General features: G+C 34.2%; 1 protein-coding gene across 1 annotated transcript in view; it reads left to right on the forward strand.

Moving 5' to 3' along the window:
* The window catches only part of LOC150107366 (venom phosphodiesterase-like), a 291454-nt gene that overhangs the window by 36623 nt on the left and 233329 nt on the right, over positions 1-21502 (forward strand). The window contains exon 3 of the mRNA XM_090391228.1: positions 1807-1839. Coding sequence (XP_090247354.1) covers positions 1807-1839 — 33 coding nt within the window. The remainder of the gene's footprint in view (positions 1-1806; positions 1840-21502) is intronic.

The following is a 21502-nucleotide window of genomic DNA, read 5'->3' on the forward strand; positions in this document are numbered from 1 at the left end:
AAGCTCAGCAGAACAACGATACGCAAAGCCACGCGTCTTAGTCGCCTGGTACTTGCAACAACACAGAATTAATAAAAATACTTTTGTTAAACAAATTTTTAACACTGTAAGAGGATGGAGCATAATGTAACTTAATATACTTAAGATAGTATATTAAAGGGTACCCGTTATCCTTATAGAAATATTTGGGATGGATTATGTCAATTGTAAGCTTTCCATTTTAGTATTTCCACTGAGTATAGAAGTATTATATAGAGTATTTTTCTAAGCATTTTTTTAATGCTTCTGATTGGTACAAATAGGATACCCCATGGGTTAGATTCGCAAGATTATATTTATACACTATTTAGAATTATGAACGCGATATAACAGAAGTTATCTACAGTATTCTCGGCACCTTTACTGTCACTCTGCTAGATTACACTCACCGGCTCTATAATCACAGCTAAAATCGGGAATATTAACGATTTCCAAAAAAGTTAAGGGCTAAGAGATAAAACAGTAAAATTATATTTTTTTACTTATATTAGATTTTTTATTGCAGTAATCTTCTCTCTGCAGAGCGGCTGGTGTTGTCATTCGCAAACGCAGTTTGATTCCCCCCCCCCTCTGCTACAACCAAAAAAAAAAAAAAAAAAATCAAATTCATGTTTATTCTTCTAGATTTTATGAAGTGTAAAAGTTCGTCATAATGAGTTAGTTGACCTTGTTTATTATCCCTAATTGATAGTCATGGTTGATTGTAATGATTGTTTGGGGGCTTACTTTTGGTCTGTAACTAAGGAAAGAAAGAAAGAAACGAAAAAATGTTTTTATCGTTTCTCGTGTTTCTCGGTCGTTAAATAGAAAAAATAACCCACCATACAGCCAATTTTGTGAATTCTACGACTGGAATATATGTTTACATACAAAATATCATTTGTTTCACTTGTGAATCAATGGAAAAATCTCAAATAAGAACTAAGCATACTGCAAATAAGGAAAGGGGGGAGAATATCCCGAAAAAGAAGTTTGCACCAAAGTGATAACAAACTGACCTGTAATGCCTCCTTTTCCTATTCGGGGAAAAGCTGAAAGTAACATGTTAGGCGTAACAACATTTCGCTAATGGATTTTAAGGGATTTGACTCATGAGGGAGAGAGGAAAATAATTTGGCATCTGTTAAATTATTTATATTTGTGTGCGGGAGAGGGAGGGTGAATTGCCGCTTTGGGTAATTCAATTTGAAATTCATTTATACAAAAAAAAAAAAAAAATCCTTATATTGTCATTTAAACATTTTGAGAATTTTCATTTAGAAAAGAAAGCATTACATCCTATACATCGCATTACTGTAGTTGCTGCGAAATTTCCCCAAAAATATAGAAATAAGAGATTCTGTTATATGAGGGACATTCCGAAATTATACTTGTATTGTGAGCTCCCCAAGTCTGTGAAGAAAAATTTCACTATCTCAGTTAAACCAGATTCAGGCAAGTAAACGCAAAAATTTCTCAAATCGTCAAAAATATTTCTTCACTTTACAGTAAGTTTTTATTTTTTTATTTCTACTATATAATAATTACTTTATTTTTTTAATGCTGAGCGAAATTCGCATTTTAAAAATAACAGCAATATGTCAAATATAATTAACTTATTATTATGCTATTACCATTATTTATTCAAATGATTAATTTTCACGAACTTCACATTTATAAAATAAATATGTAGTTTTAAGAGAACAACTCGGAGACATTACTGAAATATTTTAATTATACTTTACAGTTGGCAATAAATATAAAAATGTCAAATTTTTTCTTTTTCAGGGATGGCCCAAGATTTTTGTGTGCTGTGTAGGGGTGAGTTGAAGTTTTTATACTTTTAATTGAAGTGTATAAATTATTTATTTGTAATACGCAGAATGATAAATTCAGTTCTAGGTTGTATTCGAGTTGTCGTCAAAGTAAAGTAGTCAAAAATATTTCTTAAGTTCGCAGTAAGTTTTCTAAATTTTTATTTCTGTATAAATAGGAATTTATACTTCATATAATTTTATTTCTGTATAAATAGGAATTTATTACTTCATATATTTTTTAAATATTGGCTGAGTTTCGACTATAAAAAATAGCAGTATTTGTTTATTATTTACTTATTTATTGAATTATACACGTAATAGTTTTCACATATGCTTGAGGACGGCGGATGGAAACTAAGGAATATATTAGCGTATTCATTTTTATTAATAGCGAAAAAAAAAAAGTGCTGTTTGATAGTAGTCGAAAATAAGCGAAATAGCCAGCAGCGAATATGGCGATAAACAATAATTAAGGAAATCACTACCATAGCGAGAATTTTTTTTTAACTCCAACAAAAAAAATTCTGTGACTAGGCATCATGAATGCCTGTGTATTTTAACGATATTGTGTGCACGAGCAAATCGACACAAAACTAATGCCACCGATTTAAAAATCATCAAAATACGATGTCGCACCTCGTGTCAGTGCTTGGTGTATTTGTTCCGCTGCTTATTTAATAAATGAGTTTCTGATACTGGCTGTTACTTTAAAGGCTAAATTGAGCAACGCATTGATATCTGTCACTTAAAAACTGTGTTTGATAGTTTCCAGAGCGCAATAGAAAAATCATTCTCAAAGTTGATTCTGAACTTCGGTAGACTTATGAGCATGCGAGAATTGTTAAAACAAGGTGGTTAGAATGAAGCGAGCCATAGATACAGAATATGGAAGAAATATGAAAATGTAATTTAAAAATGAGAATTGTCAAGAAAAGGTTGAGGTTTTCAGTTAAACTGTTAAAATATCTAGCATATTAGGGCCCGAAATGGAATGTCGTGATCCTTTCCCTGTCATTTAGACCGCAGATGATTTTAGCCTAGTCAATGATCCGTATCAAGTAATTATTTTAGCTTTACATTTTTGCAAATCTCTTTGCCGTATGGTGTTTAAACTTTGATCCCACTTTCATATAAGCCAATTAGTGAACGCTCCCAATGAAAATTCGTGAGTACTGTAAATGAGTTTTTTTTTTTTTCCTGAAATAATAACGAGGAGGAAAATGATCGTAGATGGTTATATAAAAAGCGGGTTTTGTATAGAGTTTGTATTATTGTATAGCGAAACCATTCATTATTACAAATGACTCTGAAAGCGATTTTAGATGTTTTCATAAAATGCATTAGCACCCTATGGCATTCTGTCCATTCTTATGTAAGTTATTCTAATATTTTTGCTTTACGGATTTTATTAAAATGTTTTACTATTTTGTTTCAATCGTACCATTTTTGGGGATGCAAAGGGAGGGGGGGGGGTGAAGAACATATCGAAATTAAATGTTGCAGTATCTCTGCTAGTGGATGGAATTGAATAAAATTTTCGATTTAGGATGCACACAAGAACGTGCAGTTTAATTTTGTTTGATCGGACCATCTTTATTGACAAAATCTGGTAAAACGGTTCGAAATTATATTAAGAATTCTGCATTTTGGATAAAAAAAAATTAATATTTACGATTTTAATTCTAAACAACAACGTTTGTTTAAAAATAAAATTAGCATACATTTTCAAATAATGTTTTCCTCCAACCTCTAGACTAGTATTTATTTTTATTTTTAGATGATAACCAACATATCGAGATTAACATCGCGACAGTTGACAGTAATCCACTCTAGCAAAATTATCAGATTTTGGACAGTAATTTTAGATTTTTGATTCTTAACAAAGCTCAGAAATAAAAATCGAGAGGATTAAGTCAGATAACGGTTTCCAAACTTTCTGTTTGGAAACCTATTTAAACCCTACCATGCTTTCAGACTTTTCGGATACCCCGTTAATTAAGGGCCTACAACTGAGGTGTGCATTTTTCCATATTACTATAGCTCTGTAATACACCAGTAGGCCTAACACGTAGAAGGGAGAAGAAGACTATGCAGTGAAGTTTTCGTTTTTATAACCAGGCCTGGATTGGTTAAAGAAATGTTGTATTGAATTTCCGCACAGAATTACCAACAGAAATCAGCCTTGATTTCTGGGTTCAAGACTGATAAACGAGGTTTTATTTTATTTATTTTTTTATTTTTTTAATTGGCAAAAACGCTTCGATAGGATAGTAATTCTTCCCTGTTGAACTTTAGTTTTTAGGATCTGTATGAAAAGTTGTCGAGTCGTTCCAGAGTGAATCATTTTAACTGCGTAATTAGGCAAAGTAAAATTATCTACAGTAGATATGCCCAAAATGACGTAGGTTCCAACTGCTGTGATAATGAAACGGCATCAGTGACGAACAGTTTCACTCTACGAGAATGCAATTACGAAATTGTCTTTTTTGGACTGACCGTTTTTTTACTTGTTAGCTTATGTGTATAAATTTTCTTTGCCTAATTTTACAAAACTGGTCTTGATATAATTCAAAATTGAGGTGAATAAAACAAATTTTCGTGACATTCTAAATATCGAATTTCATTAAATTCTCTCAGGCCAGGGTCATTTTTACTTAAAAACAGTATACGTGAAATAGTTAATGGACATTACTTATTCAGAGTGGAGTTATTGCTGTATATAATTTCGAAACGTTTTTATCATATCTTGCTCCTGTAAATAGATAAATAAAAATTGAGGTGACGCCTTTTTTCAAAAATATGGATTCAAAATAAATGGATTTCAATAAAATCCATCTATACAGTTATGAATGACTTGCCCACAAAACATCAATACAGTAATCCCTCGATCAGTACGCCCCCGATTAGTGCGTTATTTTTTTTTCGATACCCAAATTCGATTCGTGCGCTTATGTACATCTTAAAAATAAATGTTACAGATTTTAAAAATTTTCTATCTATACATTTGTATGGCTAACTATTTTTTTAAAAAATCACTCACCAGAATGAAATAATTTAGTTACCGATTTAAAACATTTTAGAGTTATTTTTAATGGCATACTACACTACTGCCATCTACAGTATGTATACTATATTTCAAATTTTTACCGCCAAAATTAATGTCGTCTGCTATAGTACGCCCACAGATTCGAGACCCTTCGACACTTCTGCGCATGTTACAAAAAGGAGAATCCATTCCGATAACAGGGTAATCAATCCGTCTTCTGGGATGAGTTGTTTATTATTACACGTCGAAAAATTAACTTATCTTTTATGATCATTGTAGTCTTTAAAGTGGTAACATTTTTGCTTGTATAACAGTTGGGAAATTTTATCTATAAAGCACGTGATTTCGCGTGTTGGCGACCAATTCGTACGTCCTTCATTTCTTTCTCTCCTTCAATGATAACGTCCAAGAGTTAATTAAATATCATTCTGAAGAATTCAGTGATTCCGATCTGCTAAATTTAGATGCATAGCAGGAAGATCCCGAAGAACACAAAGAAAATTTAACCACTGTCAGCCAAACGAGATTTCACAGAAACAATTTGAAAATATTTTTCGTACAATCGAAGTTTTTAAGCAGCAGTGCTTTGAGGTTGACCCTGATGAAGAGAGAAGCAGTAAAATTTGCAGAAGAGTAGAAGCAATAGAGCCATACCGTCGGTTGTATGAAAAAAAAGAAACAAAATGCCCGCCAAACTACGTTAGCTCAATTCTTTGTTAAGAAGTAGAATAATAAAATTTATATTCTGAACATGTTTTATTGGCTTTCAGCTTCATGGTTTTCCTTTAACTAGGCCCTGAGACATACCTTAATTATTTTATTAAAAAATTAAAGTTCAAAAAATAAAGTTGAGGAACGAATTATACTTTTTTCCATAGGTTATTATATTCGATTAGTGCGTTTTCGATTAGTGAGCCTGTTTTTAAAGAACGCAATAATCAAGGGATTGCTGTATACCTAATGAAGAAGGAATCGAAATTTTCGAAAACAAATTTTATAAAAAAAACTTTATAAAAAGCATCTCAGCTAACTGATAAGCTTCAAAGTTTGCAACAAATATCTAGTCTCCGTAGCTCATTCAGTATCGTTGACGCCCGTCAGTTTGTAAAACCAGGTTCGAATACTAGGACGCGAAAAACCTTTTCCCCCCCCTCCAACCGAAATTGAATTAGCTTGTCTCGTGCAGAGGATGTTTCGCCCTGCTCAAACAGGGAAACCGGCCTGAAAAACATACGCAATTAAGAGGCGTTAATACATTGATCTTGACAGCCTTGGTTACTTCAGTTGCGATTCAAAACATATAATAATAATATTATTATTATAAAAAACCTCCATGGAGTCAAAGACTCATCGTGGGAGGTCCACTATTATACACAGTTTGTCATACCGCGCCTTAAATATATTCACTATTTCTGTGCTCACCCACTCTCGGGCAATGCATTCCAGTCACTCACCACTCTCCATGCAAAAAATCTGCTCCTCACTCCCTTGCTCACACCCTCCTTATACAGCTTCCAGGGATGATCTCTTGTTCTCCTGCTTTCCTCACCCATTCTGTGCAAAACCTCCCCGACATTAATCTGGTAATAACCTCTTAACAGCTTATATGTCTCGATCATATCCCCCCCCCTCCTATCCACCAATTTCTGCAAATTGCATTTTGTCAATCTGTCTTCATACTCTACATTCCAGAGACCAGAAACCACCTTAGTCAATCGCCTCTGAACTTTTTCTAACGCATCTTCATCTTTTTGAAAAACAGGTGACCAGATCTGTGCACAGTAATCCATATGTGGCCTGATCAAAGCCTTATACAAAGGAACCATAACATCCTTCTACATATCGGTGTCTTCCGCGTCATTCCCATTATCTGCTGTGTGGTCTTCACAATTTTAGTAACATGTCCCCGAAATTTTAGGTCCTTGTCTACAATCACACCCAGATCTCTCATCTCCTCTACCAAGATATTTCCACCGATTGTGTACTTTACATCCCACCTCTGATTGCCAAATTTCAAAACCTTACACTTTGAAACATTGAACTGACATCCCCCACTCGTTTACTTATTCAGCCGGTGTATTAAAGTCTTCTTAAAGCATCTGCTCCACTCCTGATAGCTCTCCCCAACTTTGCATCATCTGCATATCACCATTCATACCTCTCCATATATCATTTACATACAAATTAAGCAGCAATGGACTCAAAACAGACCCTTGAGGTACACCACTAGTAACCTTCCTCTTCAGGGATATCGCTCCTCCATAGACAACTCGCTGATACCTATCAGAATGGTGGTTTTTTCTATACAAGCCTCTAAGCGAGACTTGTTCTTGAGACTATTTGAGTGCGTGTGTGCCAGTTGTTATAGTTACGTATACATGTTCATGTATGCTTTTTTGGGGTGAAATTGGTGGCCGGAAAGTATATGAAAAAACCACCAGTCTATAGGCATTCATTTATTATTACTTTACAATAAAACTTAAAAATAAATAAGATAAACCCGACAGTATCTATCAGGAGGTGATATATTAGGGATCTACGTATTCTAATTCATTCATGTAAAAGTTAATAAATAAACTGAACACTTTTTATAGTAAATATCTTCCAGGTCTTGATCTCCGATAAGTTTTCTTCCCGATTCGTATTAGGGGAAAAAGTAACTATCCTAACTGTTTTTCAGATCTCTGGTAGCAAAAAAAAAAAAAAAAAAAAAAAAAAGGCAGTACACGTTTTTTTTTTTTTTTCTTATATTATTAATCAGTGCTGAATACGAACAAATGTTAACTACACTGTAAATTTAATACATTAATCTCCAGTAAGTTTTCCAAAGAAGGCAAATTTATATTTCATATTTAAGATTCAGAATTGGGTTGACAACAGAAAAATACTCTTTGGGGGTCAGCATGGATTTACTAAATGAAGATCGTGCTTTAGCAATCTGCTTACTTTTTATAATAAAGTGACAAGGGTGTTGGATATACACAGGAGTGCACCAAGGATATTTGCCGCCCGGGCGCGAACTTTTATCGGTCGCCCGTCTGACATCTAAAAGTAAGGGTTATTAATATTATATTAGTTAATGTGTTAAAGTCGATGTTGCCGCCCGGGTGTGGTGCACCCTCGGGTTGGCGCGGTCCTGGGGTATAGAGTATTTAGATTTTGTAAAGGCGTTTGATAAATTGCCACACGACAAGCTGGTAATTAAATTGGAACGGATGGGGCTGAACAAGTCTCGTTTAGAGGCTTGTCCGTTGAAACTTCGCTCGCCAAAATTACTTATATTACATTAAATCCTAAGTCCAGCTTTGTCAGATAATCAAATAATTTCTACCCACCAATAATGTGACAATGTAGCAAAAAATAATAAAAATATAATTTTTGTCTAATATTCGTCTTAATATTCATCATTAATAAATAACGCTTTCTTCAAAACTACTTTCAGTTACTCGAACAAAGGATAAACCAAAATAAATTTCGTCGTGGTAAACTTTCAGAAGAGTAAGCTAGGAAACTTTTCAAGTTTCGAATAAATAAGTAAATAAAGTAACTGGTAAATGATTAATTAAATGCAATGTTACATTTCCATCATCATCTGTTACATCGTCCGCTGTATGGAAGGAATATAAAATTTCATACTTACCAACAGAAAATCATATCTGAAGGCGTATTTCAATCAGTATTGACATCTTCACAGATTGAATTTCTGCAGATCAAGTTCACTTCCTGTTGTATTTTATTCATAGATACAATTCCCTTCTGAGTAATATCGAGAATGAGTTTTTGGAAACCAGATGTGATTTTTTTTTCAGCATCGAAGAAGAAATGAGAATTCTAAGAGAAAACAAAGGAGTAAAAATAAAAGTTTTTTTATGGCCGAATCGTAGAAGAAAATTTATATATTTTTTTTATACATTTGTATATAAGGATTTTAAAAAAAATATTCAAGAAATTGCTGTTCTCATTTTTAGGCATCTCAACATTTCGCAATTGTAACGTCTAATTATGTTCTTCGATTTGATCATCGTCTGTGAGCATATAACATTTTCTCATTTCGTGTAATGCGATATTACACGAGACAAAAAAACTAAACACTTCTATTAACACAATGTGTAAATGATTAGTCGAAATGTATACAGTTGGTGATTTTTAATATCGCTCTACATTACTGCTACACAAGCTCGTACAATCAGCCAGTCTAGCGTTTAAAAATTAAAGCATATTATTAATCCTTTTCAGGTGTTTTAATCATGGCCCATGTATTTTTAACCTTCATATTTTAACTGTTTACAGTTATCATGCTTAATTCTTTTGTGGTAGTTCGGTTTCTTATGCTTTTAAACAATTTAACTGAGATAATCTTATTATCAACAAGTTCCAAGTTTATGAAGATAGACACATGAAGTATTCCTAGTCCATCCCAAGGTATGTGTATCAAAATGCATTATCTATATCACAATAGTTTTAATCATTAAATCACAGGTTAAAGTCACCGCGTTCAAACACAGGGTGCCCCTTAGGAAAAATAAGCAGGCTTTGTTATATTGAAAGCGTTGACGATTACTATTTATAACAAGCAAGCATCTCAGAAATAATTGTAAAGTTAAAAGTTTGAGTTCAAGTACAAATTAACAAATGATACATGAAACAACAACATCCTGTGAAGTTGACAAATATAAAAAATAAACAACGTAGCAACGATAAGAAAGACCGTAGATAGATCATATGTACGTGTTCTCGGACATAACGATTATTATTTGCACATTCGGCAGTTAATTGACTGCAGTTTTGTTTCCGTTATGGTTTGTTGTTTTACTGCTATTCACCATCAGCAGTAACAGATCCTTTAGCTGTAAAGTGTAATTAAACATTAAAAGTTGACTCACTAAAAGAAAATTATTTTCTATTGCAGAATGCCAAGAAGTCTATCAATGAAAACAAAACTGAAAACTGTAGCAATTAAGAGAAAATGAATCGTTATTATGTAAATGCATACATATATCTCATCTTTGTATATTATAGTATCTGCATTTTTAAGTAATCTATCAGCCATCAACAGTTTTTTCAGTCGAATACCTCTCCATGTTTCTTCCATTCTGACTGATCTTGTGCATCTCTACGCCATAAAATATTCATATCTTTTTTTATCTCGTCCCCTCTTACTGCTAGTCTACCTGGTCTCCGATATCCAGTTTTTTGGCATCCAATCTGTTCTCTTGTTGTTCTGTTGTCCACCTCTTGTCAGACACTCGTCACATGACCTATCCGGCGCCATTTATCATCATTTATTATTGTTGTGATGTCCATTACTTTTGTTTTTTCCTTATTCTGTTATTATTATTTATCTGTGTTATTTTCAGAATGTTTCTTTCCATGCTTTTTGTTATTTTTAGTTTCTAATAATAAGAAAAAAAAAAACATTATTTTTTTAAATACGTTTCATTCGCTCGATATTGTGTCGTGCTGGTCCTGTTCAGGTGAACCAATGCAGGTCACAGGAAGAGAAGAGAAGAGTGACCTAATCTCGAATAATAATGTTTTGGAAGAACGAGCTTCCGTAGCTCAGTCCGTTTCAACGAAGCCCTCTTGTTGGAAGGACATCGAAACCCGTCTTATGACGCGAGGAACGTTTTTTGTGAACGTTTTTTTATCACCGCTTTTCAATTAAAGGTGAGTTAGCAGCTCCCATACAGAGGTAGAGAAATTTTATTTTCTCCCGGAAATTCAGATGTTTTTAGATTCCTCAAAACAGGCAAACCGGCTCCGCGAACAAACATATTTAGACATAAAATATTTATCCTCACAGGAAACGGCAAACCGTGAAATTAAATTGAGAAGTAAAAAAAAGGGGGAAGGATGGACGATAAACAATAATTGTCTGTTTTGGAAAATACTACGAAATAAATGAGGCATAAATAGCCTTACTACTATTATTAAATAAGTGGTTCATATTTATAAGGAAACGAATGTAAACAATCATATTTACAAGGAAATGATTGTAAACAATTATACAGTACTGTATATATAAAAACAACAACGTAATTTTGCACTATTGTTCTTGTCTATTTAATATCGCAATAAGTAACCTACAGCCGTTTTTGATTGTAAACACCAATCGTTCGATGCTGTTGGCACACTCTCCCTCGATGAGTCTTTGGACTCCCTGGAGGTGTCAAATAATAATAATAATAATAATAATAATAATAATAATATATATATATATACACATACTGGGGGGATACTCCCCTGGCGCCTACGGCCCCCCCCCTGTGTTCCGGACTGGTAGGCTAGTTCTCCTTGAATTCTGATGACTCGAATTTTGAAGACTCGATACTCAGGGTAGTCCCTGAGTTTCAAAACATTTCAAAAAAACGTGACATACAAACTTGAAATAAAAACGTGACATGAAAAGGCTTATCATTTTATATATTTAGGGTAGATATCCAAATATGCTATTTGGGCGATTAAAAATGGTTAAACGGACATGATAAATCGTAACATTAATCTTGAATAACAAACTTCATTAAATACTATCCATTCAAACTGAAATTTTTATTATGATTTAAAGTCGTTTTCGGAATAAACGAGGAAGGGAGAATAATTCAGTAAATAGTATTGAACCGGGGTGTGATTTTATGAAAATTATTGTAATGAAAAATGCACATTGGTAGTAAGTCTTGTAGGTTCTTATGTTTAGGTACAATTTACAGAAATTGTTCACAGCTGAATTTTCGATGATCAGTCTTAACGTTGTCACAAACTAATGTCTCGGGCAAGAATGTTATTCAAAGAAATCTACTGAGTGTTGATAGTCGTCATCAGTGCCCATGGATCCAATACCCTCGGTGTCTGATATTTCGCCATTCTTTGCCATTTTTTACTGTCCATTGTCCTGTGATTCAAGTCCTGCAAACTCTTTCCACACCACCTTCGCCATCACCCACTCTCGCCTTGTTCGTCCTCTTTCTGTTTATACCGTTCACTGCAGTACAGTAACGAGGGTATGAAGCACCTATGGCAAGTGTCTAACTTGGGTCCGTCTAACCCAAAAATGACCAAAATTTTGAAAAATTTAAATGTAACAAGTTATTTTACTGAATGCAATATGTTAAATACTTACTATTAATCCCATCAAAATGAATTGCAGTGTGTTGCAGCAAAATAGCGGACTTTTATATCTGTTTATTAATTTTTATTTTTTAAGGTTTTGCGCCCCAAATCTTGTTGCGCCCGTGGCGTGTGCCTCTTTCGCCACGCCTTCGTTACGGCACTGGTCCGCTGCATTAAGGTTTTGATATTTTACGTTATACATAAATATGCCCAAAAAGCGTTAGTTTCCTTCGAAATCCGCGATTGTGTTAAAAAGTGTAGAGCGTTTATAAAAGTTCGCCTCTTTTCATATTTCCTAATTTTGCTAATACATGGTCAGATTGTAATGACTCGACAAATTTTAAGAGATTCTTACAAATTGAAAACTTTGATCAAATTCCATCCGACCTGTGAAAATTATTCACTTTAGTTCGAATAATTTTCCAATAAAAACGATCCCATTCTAATATAAAAATTTAACTACATGGAATTATTGTACATCTTAAATCCCAAATTTTATTGAATTTCAACTAGCAGGAGTAGTTGCTGAATTCCACGCAGTATTTTTCTCTGCAAATAGTCTGATTGATTGAAAGAAAAATCGAAATGGCTTGAGACATCTGTGTAATAATTTCAAATACCAAGTTTTGCCAAAATACGTTCAACTAGGGAAAAAGAAGAAAAACAATACAAAAAAAAAAAAAAAACCTTGCATGCAGACAGACAAAAACATATATAATATACTTGCGAAGCGAAACGCACTAATTATGCATATTTTTGTGAATAGCATACGTAATAAACTTGAAATGTGTATTTCAGTTTTTATACTTGTTTTCATTCTTTCTCCTATTTATTTTGAGTATTAATGAAACTGAAAATTATCAACAATCTTGGTAACAAGAGTGGGATTAGCTGGAATTACGAAAGAGGTCATAAGGCCAGCATATTATACCTATTAACTGCAAACATTCTCTGGCTGATTTCTAGTTTGTGAAGTCTGAATCTCCAGGAGGTAAAAATCTTAGAACTCTGTATGAGGTCTAACTCATATTCAACCTAGTCCTTATAAGTGCTCCTGGCGTCCTAAGCGGTGTATTCAACTAAGGTCCAAGGAAAGCTAATACCGTGTCGTCTTGAGCTTTTGAAGTGCTCGCTCTTGGATGATATGGGCGTGAGGAATATACTGGGTATAACACAATGAAATCCCAGAATATCATTGTACATCTATAACTAACAAGGATGTTTCCTTAACAGTGAGCTAATACTAATATTGTAGTAGTTTGATTAACGGTTTCGCTCAAAATGCTGCTGCTGTTGTATTTTGGAATTACGTCCAAAGCAACCAAAGCTCTTTTCACATCCTAGAAGGGGAAGGGGTTCACTTGCGTATTTGAATTGCATTGGCAAAAGGTCCGATTGCAATGTAAATATGATGGCTTGGCTTCGTATGAATTCCAAACATCAGAGCTGAGTATTAACTTATATATGTACGGGGGGGGGACTCGTTTTAAATGGTGTTTATGCATTTTGAGAAGTCCACTTAAAAGCATTCCCACCCCCTCGAGGGTTTATAAATTTTAATTTTAAAATAAATATTTAAAAAATATTTTCTTTTTAATATATTAAAACACAACACGTTTTAATATATCCAATTTTAATTTGTCCAATAAGCTTGATTCCATAATTCCAACCACTGCAAGCCATCATTCAGACATAAAATGCTGGAAAATGAATACTTTTCCCGCTCCCTCTTTATACAGAAGTTTCATAGGAGAAAGAGAAAAAGAATCGCTGCAAGTGCCCACTTTCGTAAAGTGCCTTCGTAGCATACTTAGTCAGTATCTACGATCCGTTGCTAGTTCAAGATCCGGATTTGCATCTTTGAATCGAAGATGTGAAGAAACTTCATCGAGATTTTCAGCTGATTGCGAATTAGTTAGCTCATACAGGGCAGAGGTGTTTCCATCACACTAACAAATTAATCGACAAGAACATAATTTACAGAATTAATATAATAATTCCACCCAACCCATCTCTTGCTTCTAAACTGTTAGGAGATAGTATGAATGTAAAATGAAAAATGAATGTTGGGAGATAGTATTCCGAGGCGGGGTCAGAGAAACAAATATAACATCGTTCTAAATTTATATCTAATTTTTCAAGATAAAAACCGGAGGAAGTGCTTCATGTTATATTATAACTCCCGGTAGAAACATGAAATGAAACATAATTTTGCAAGTGGCAGAAAATGTTTCGCAACGTTATATGTCACATTTTAATCATATTATTTTTAAACGAACGTGTTGTTTTACCTATCAACCAATACTGGAACATAAAATGTCCGAGTTCATGACCTTGAGATAGAGAAAAGGCTAAGGAACTAGTGCAAAATAAAAAACTTCGAATAAAAAATACGAGTTTTCTGTTGTCTTGTATGTTCCGGTATGTTATAAATTTAATTAACATACACGCAGTTATCGAGCACTACATAATCAGTAGAAATAGTATGACGGTGCAAAACAGAAAACAAGTTTGAGCTATGGAACATTTTTATGTACAGGAATGTAAATGTGCGAAATCGTCCATAATGAGTGTTGTAATTCTATGGAGACTCATAATTAATAAAACAAAGTAGGGAAATAGGAGTATTTTAAGTTATACGTTGATTCAATATACTCCAAAAAAAAATTCTAGCGTATAAATAACACAGACTTCTGAAAAAAGCCTGGAATAAGAAAGAAAGAAATCATAAGAAAGAAAAAATGTTTCACGTTATGATTATTCGTATTGGTATAGCGAAAAATTATTTGCAAGTATGCATTTCTAGTTTTATCGGGAGAATAACAGAAATATGGTGTAGAATCAACAAATGACATTCAGAATTGGCTTTACATAAATAAATATATATATAAAAAACTGTATTAGTACTAACATATATATTTCAGTACCAACATGCAGGGCCGGCGGAAGCGGTTCTATCATTGCAGGCGGGCGTCGTTTCGAAGTGTTAGTATGAAGTTTCATTCTTTCTTTATATTTTTGTAAACGAATTAAGTAATAATAATTAGGTAAGTCAATATAATTGCTGCAAATTTACAGTTACAAAAAGTTACAGTTACAAATTTACAAAAAATTCTTGTAAATTCTTTCCACATGATTATGACAAAAATAAATAAATTGAGATTTGTTTGGGAGCATCCATTTCAGTTTTGCAGATGGGCGATGGCCAGCCTAGTTTCGGCCCTGCCAACATGTATCAAACTTTAAATCCAAGTACCTAACTTCGCAAACACTTAGTGCCTGAAGTAGAAATCCAAAAGCATTATTCTAAGAATTGCTTCGCATTTGAATTTTATAAAACTATTTATTTACATCACTCTTTCCCCCTCTCCAACAATTTCTCCGATCTTTTCGCTGAATCGAGCCAATATTATCAACAAAACACTACACAACTGAGTATCTTTGTTGTTATTTGTGCCTAATATAACCAGGGTTCGACAAATTATATAAAATCCTACTCGCCACGAAAAATATGTACTTGCCCAAGAACTAGGTTTGCCAGATATTGGAAAACCAAATACGGGACAATTTTAGTGAGTTGGTTTTCCAAAATAAAAAATAAATCAGGTATTTGGTTTCACAAAATAAATAAATATCAATAATTTTGGAAATGGAACTCGAAATGCTCAATTTGTGTAATATCCGATCGTCTCCTATGTGCAATGCTAAACGTTCGTCTACAGATTTTGTATTCAACTTCGTCGTTATGTTTTCGTTTCGCAATCAAATTCCATTCTTTCAAATAATCATCATTAAAACCGCACTTTCGTTTTGGCATTGTTAAGGGCTCAAGGAAAGAAACAAAATGTAAAATTAATAAAGAAAGCTAATTTAGCTTTAATGATATAATTTATGTATTAACCAAATATCGCACATTCGAAAAAGGCGAGATATTATTTTTTTCATAATTATTGAAACAACATCCACGTACTGTATCGATACCACACAGCACAGTGTCCAAATAACTGTTTGAAAATAAGCAAATGCAATATATCGGTACAGAATTATAAATAAAATGCTCATACTAAATAAAACGCAACAGCCGCCATGCTGCCGCCGTAAACACAATTAATTTTCTCGAATTGTCAGTTTTTATGGCCTTACAAATCAATTTAAGTGGATTATTCGTAAAGAAGATTGAAAATTATAATTGCTTATCATAATATTTATAATTTTATCTTTTCATTAAAATACTGGACATTAGGCTGTTCCTACAAGTACAATACGGGACAGCAAAATTCGACATAAAATACGGAACGTCTGGCAAGCCTACCAAGAACTCCCCCTCCATTTTTTAATGATTATTATTATTACGTGACACTTCCAAGGACTCATGGCGGAAGGGTACTCTACTCCGCTACACACATCTCACCGTCTCTCCTACTACATAATTCTCCAACACTTACTATCAACGCCAGCTACCGACCATCACTAACAATATTTTTTGTCCTTAAATTACATGTGTTCTCATGGCCAATTTGACTGTACGCGGGATGAAAAACCGAGTTTCAAAAAAAAAAAAAAATAATAATAATCCATAAACTAATCAGTGATAATCGAGCCCGACATTCAAAGAACCAGATGTAGAGCAACTGAATACAGAATCTCCTTTGATTTTCTCTTCGTTGTCATTAAAGACCCATATTCCCTCTCCAAAGACATCGCTCAATATATGGCGCCTGCTTAGCGCAGTTGGAAGAACGACGGTACGTTGCACCCTTCCATTGGAAAAGGCCTAAGTTCGATTCTCGTCGAGACGGGAGGAATCGTTATATATGGAGTTTTTCAGTTGAGAATGAGTTAGCCGATCTCTTACGGAGGTAGCAGGGTTTTTTCTCCCGGAAACTCGGATTTTTCATCCCGCATACAGACCAATCGGCCTCTAACAGACAAAAAAACTAGTGGTGGTGGTGAGCAGTAGATGGCGGTGGTGTAGAAGGAGGCGGATAATTGTAGAGTAAGTGCCCTCCCTTGACGAGTCTTTGGACTCCTTGGAGGTGTCACGAAGTAATAATATGGCAACTGGTCTGTATATCTTTTCCTATGTTTTTTGAAGAAAGAAAAACATCCGCGATGTCCAAAAGGGATACGTGGCGGTCTCTAGCTATTACTTTTACAAAATCGTTGGCACTTGGCCTCCATCTTAATTATTTATGCGTAAATTAATTTTGTCTCAACCATCAAGCAAACATTGGAGGGGGGGGGTCTGGAAAGTTCTGATAAACACTTAGAACAAAAATGATATTAAAACAATTGCTACAACTATAAGAAAGAACATACGAGGATATAAGTTAGCTTCATAAGTCCGCTACCAGTATGTTCTTTCTTGTGGCTATGAGTTGCTTTAATATCATTTTGTTCTAGGTGCTTATCAGAATTTTCCAGTTCCCTTCATACAAGAAAATGCGACAGCAATAACTGCCGCCATCTCGTGGTCCTAACCTGAACTGGTATTGCATGAAATAGTCGTGCTCTAGGAACGAGTTTTTTTTTTTTTTTTTTAATTTATAATTTCGGAGTTAAAAATTAAAAACCCCGTATCCGCTATCAAGAGAGATAAAAAAAAATATATTTGCCACTAAACATAGATTTATTTGAAAATTGACAAAAGGGCTAGAAAAAGTTCCCCAAATAAGTGACGAGAATAAAACATATTACCGTTTTCTTCCGATTTAGTACGACGCTTTTACCACGACGTTGCGCAGGCACCGATGTACAACACCGGTAAAAGTTTCGTGTATTGGTGTAAATAATCTTGACCCAGTCGGTATCGACGATGCCTTTCGGCTGGGAAGACGTAGCTGGCAGGTTTTTTTATTTCGCAAAACCACGCAGTTTGCAGACAGGATAAGCAGCCCTATCGTATGCATTGTTAATGTTTTAAGAAGCCAAATATTTGCTGTAACAGGCCATCGGACCTGAAAAAGAAAGATGGGATGGATGTATATTATTATTACCCAAGATCCCATGGAGTCAAAGACTCATATATAACAGTTATATACATACAAGTGAAAAATAAAATTATATATTTTCCCTTATTATATATTTAACATTTCAGTTCGTTCATATGTTAAAATCGAAAGTGTAGAGCCGAGATGATACAGTTTCGACAATAATCAATTTCAGGAGCACAGAAACACTATGAACTTTAAAAACTACTATAGAATGGTTCAGAATTAACCAACAGTGGTTGGTGAGCCATTAATATACCGAAATTTAACCTGTCATTACAGTTTGACCTGCTACTTTTTTAACACTTTCCACTTTTTTTTTTTTTTTTTTCCATGGGATCAGCCTACCCTATAACGGTACAAGATTGTTGTATTCACATCTAATCTCGGACCACAGAAGATTTGTATCACAGTAATAATAATAAATTGTTATTGGCTCCGACATTTTCAGTGAATGTAACAAAGTGAAGTTCCTGTTATCTCTACAATATTCTGAAAGATCCCATGTTAGAGGTTTAATGGAATATTAATAACATTGAGAAAGGATTAAAACTAATTTTAATACTTCCAATATTTTGTATCAGTCACAGAGACATCGTCGGGGATTACAAAAACTTTTTGTAACAACACACAAATACAATAAAAAGTGAAACTAAAGCCCTATCTAGGTGGTGCTTCCTCTATGGGCATTTGCAGGTGGCCTGGGATGTAGAGAGGGATCTCTGATAATTAAATTTAAACCGTATTTGTTTAAATTAGGTTGATTCCTGAGTGCAGATGCACTCAGGATTCCTAGATAGGACTTTAGTTTCACTTTGTATTGTATTGTATTGTATTTGTGTGTGTGTTGTTACAAAAAGTTGTTGTAATCCCCGAAGATGTCTCTGTGACTGAGACGAAATATTAGGGGTATTAAAATTAGTTTTAATCCTTTCTCAGTGTTGTTAATATTCCATTAAATCTCTAACATGAATTCTTTACAGCACTTAAGCCTCAACACACGTATTCTGAAAGATCTTTCCTACAAAGTGCAGAGAATGAGATTAGATGCTAATGGGTTAGATGGAAGAGAATTTTCTCCTCTTGTGATTTGCTCTTGCATTGGACTGGAAAGCATCCTTTAAACCTAAATATAGAGACATGTTTTATTTTACGGAATGGCCAGTTGCTAGCCCAAAGTGTGATTTGAACTTGGCAAATATGTTTGTGTTCGTGGGTCTTCTATAAACGTTGAACTAAAAGCGATTACTAGATTTTGATGTATCTAGAAAAGATGGTGTTCCTTTATTTCAACTTCTGATATGGATGATACTGAACCATATAACAGGGGTGGCCAGAGAGTTTGCAGCAAGAGCCTAGTTACCTACCAGAAATTGTTAAGAGCCACAAATTTACTTTTTGTTAATTGTTAAGAGCCACAAATTTACTTTTCGGAACATTTTTAAGGGCAACATCAAAAGCTTCCTTAATATCAACGCCACGAGTACTATCTTTTAATGCTATTAAATTTAATAATTCTTCTTGCGTCACTCTGTCCTCAAGAACGAAACAAATAAAAATTGCTAATTGTGGTTGGTCTGTAATGTCAGTTGATTCTTTTGTATCTTTTAATGTATCTTTTTAACTTTTCTAACAAGGTAATATAAATATAACTACATTGCTGAACAGCAATGTAGTTAATTGAAAAATTAAATTAAAAACAAAAAAAAATTAAGAAAAATTATAAATATTTTTTATATGTTAGTTGAGCTGCAATAAAACTTAAGAAGAGTCACATGCGGCTCGTGAGCTGCAGTTTGGCCACCGTGGCCATATTAGATGAAGTAGTGCACAAAAGATAGTACTTCCTTTGCCAACTGGTCCAAGATGATTGGACCAGTTGGCAAAGATCAATTTGCATAGATCCAACTAATAAGTTGTCTCCTGAACAAATTAGCAAAGGAGAGATGATAGGAAATAGCATTGTGGTGACCTCTGATGCTTCTTAATAGAGATCCAATTTTGCACAAGTTTCAGCCTAACTATGAAGGTTGATAAGTAGAACAACTTCTTCTTTCTAGAAACTGTTCCTGGGAAAGTAAGTTGTAGATAGCTTAACCAGAGAACTTATTAAGAGTTAAGCTCCTTCTTATCCACCATGGGCCTATTAAAAAATTGAAGAATATGCTTTTGTGATTTAGGACAAAGCAAGTAATGTAAAAAACCACAACGAAAAAAAAATGCAAAGCATAACTAGCACTTTCAAAAACAGTCTGATGATCCAAGTTTTTTTTTTTTAATTCTCCATGAAGAAATCAGATGACAGGAGATAAAGGCTGCCCAGTGCTAGTCCAAATTGTAAGAATTATAAAAATCCAACAGCTTTTATTCCCATAAGCAGTAGGTGAGGCCGTTTTAGCACCAACTTTTGGAGCCTGAGAGGAAGTCAAAGTAAGCCCGTCAGCTAATCGGATATAGATGGCTCAAGACTCACTTACCCTACCCACCCACTAAATTTAAATGGCATCCAGTGAAGAAACAGTAGCCAAGCACCACCATCTTGTGATCTATAACACAGTATATATTAGTTTCTGAAATGGCGTTTGTTGTATGTTGAAGTTAGTAAAGTTCCTGTAATCGGCAACTAGAATCAAACAGTGACTGTCTTTCTTTGGGCAGTCGAGTGCTATGGATGTAAACATAATTTCCATAGGACTATGCTGGTCTCTGTAAAAATAAAAACTTACCCCACCCATGACATTAATATACTACCGTATTTTTCAATAGATAACGCGCAAGCTATCTATACAAAAAACTTCTAAATTCGTTAAAAATGAACATGCACGGTATACATTTGAAAGGTATGTGAGGTAAATCAAATGTAATAAGAAAACTAAGGTAGAAGTATTACTTAATATTTATTGAACATTACACTATTCAAATCCAAAAAATTCTTCATCAGACTCAATATTGAAAGAATCAGTGGCGTTAAAAATTTCGTTTGGTATTTCTTCAGCTTCATAATCATTGTCACCAGACACCACTGCATTCCCTTGTGCTTCAATGAACCCATTTCTAACAGAATTTTCACTTACAGCAGCCCAACTTTCTACAATCCACGTAACTACATCTTTATATGACGTTCCTTTCATCTGCCCTATTTTGTTATATTCATGGATGCCATTCATCATCCAGTCTTCCCACTTAGCCTGCAAATTCTTTGAATGGTTTATTTACTGCAAGATCAAGGGGTTGGAGTTTTTTTGTTAAACCACCTGGAATGATGGCCAATTTGGAATACTTACAATTGTTTTAACTTCTGCTGTCGTGTGTGCCCTACACGAATCCAACACTAACAAAGATTTTGGGTTGAAAAATGCAATTTTTCTCTTTCGCCACACATTCCCCAACCAAAATTTCATAACCATATTCTTAACAATAACAAACACTCTGCTAAAGATTTCTACCTGGGTGGTTACCAGCAGTGCGAGGACCCCTGTGAGAAAAGGGTATATGTGGAACTACAAGGGGGAGTGATTATGAAG

This window comes from Typopeltis vanoorti, chromosome 4 (assembly GCF_054136105.1).
Source record: "Typopeltis vanoorti isolate ZY-2024b chromosome 4, IOZ_Tvanoo_1.0, whole genome shotgun sequence".
Taxonomy (NCBI): Eukaryota; Metazoa; Arthropoda; class Arachnida; order Uropygi; family Thelyphonidae; genus Typopeltis; species Typopeltis vanoorti.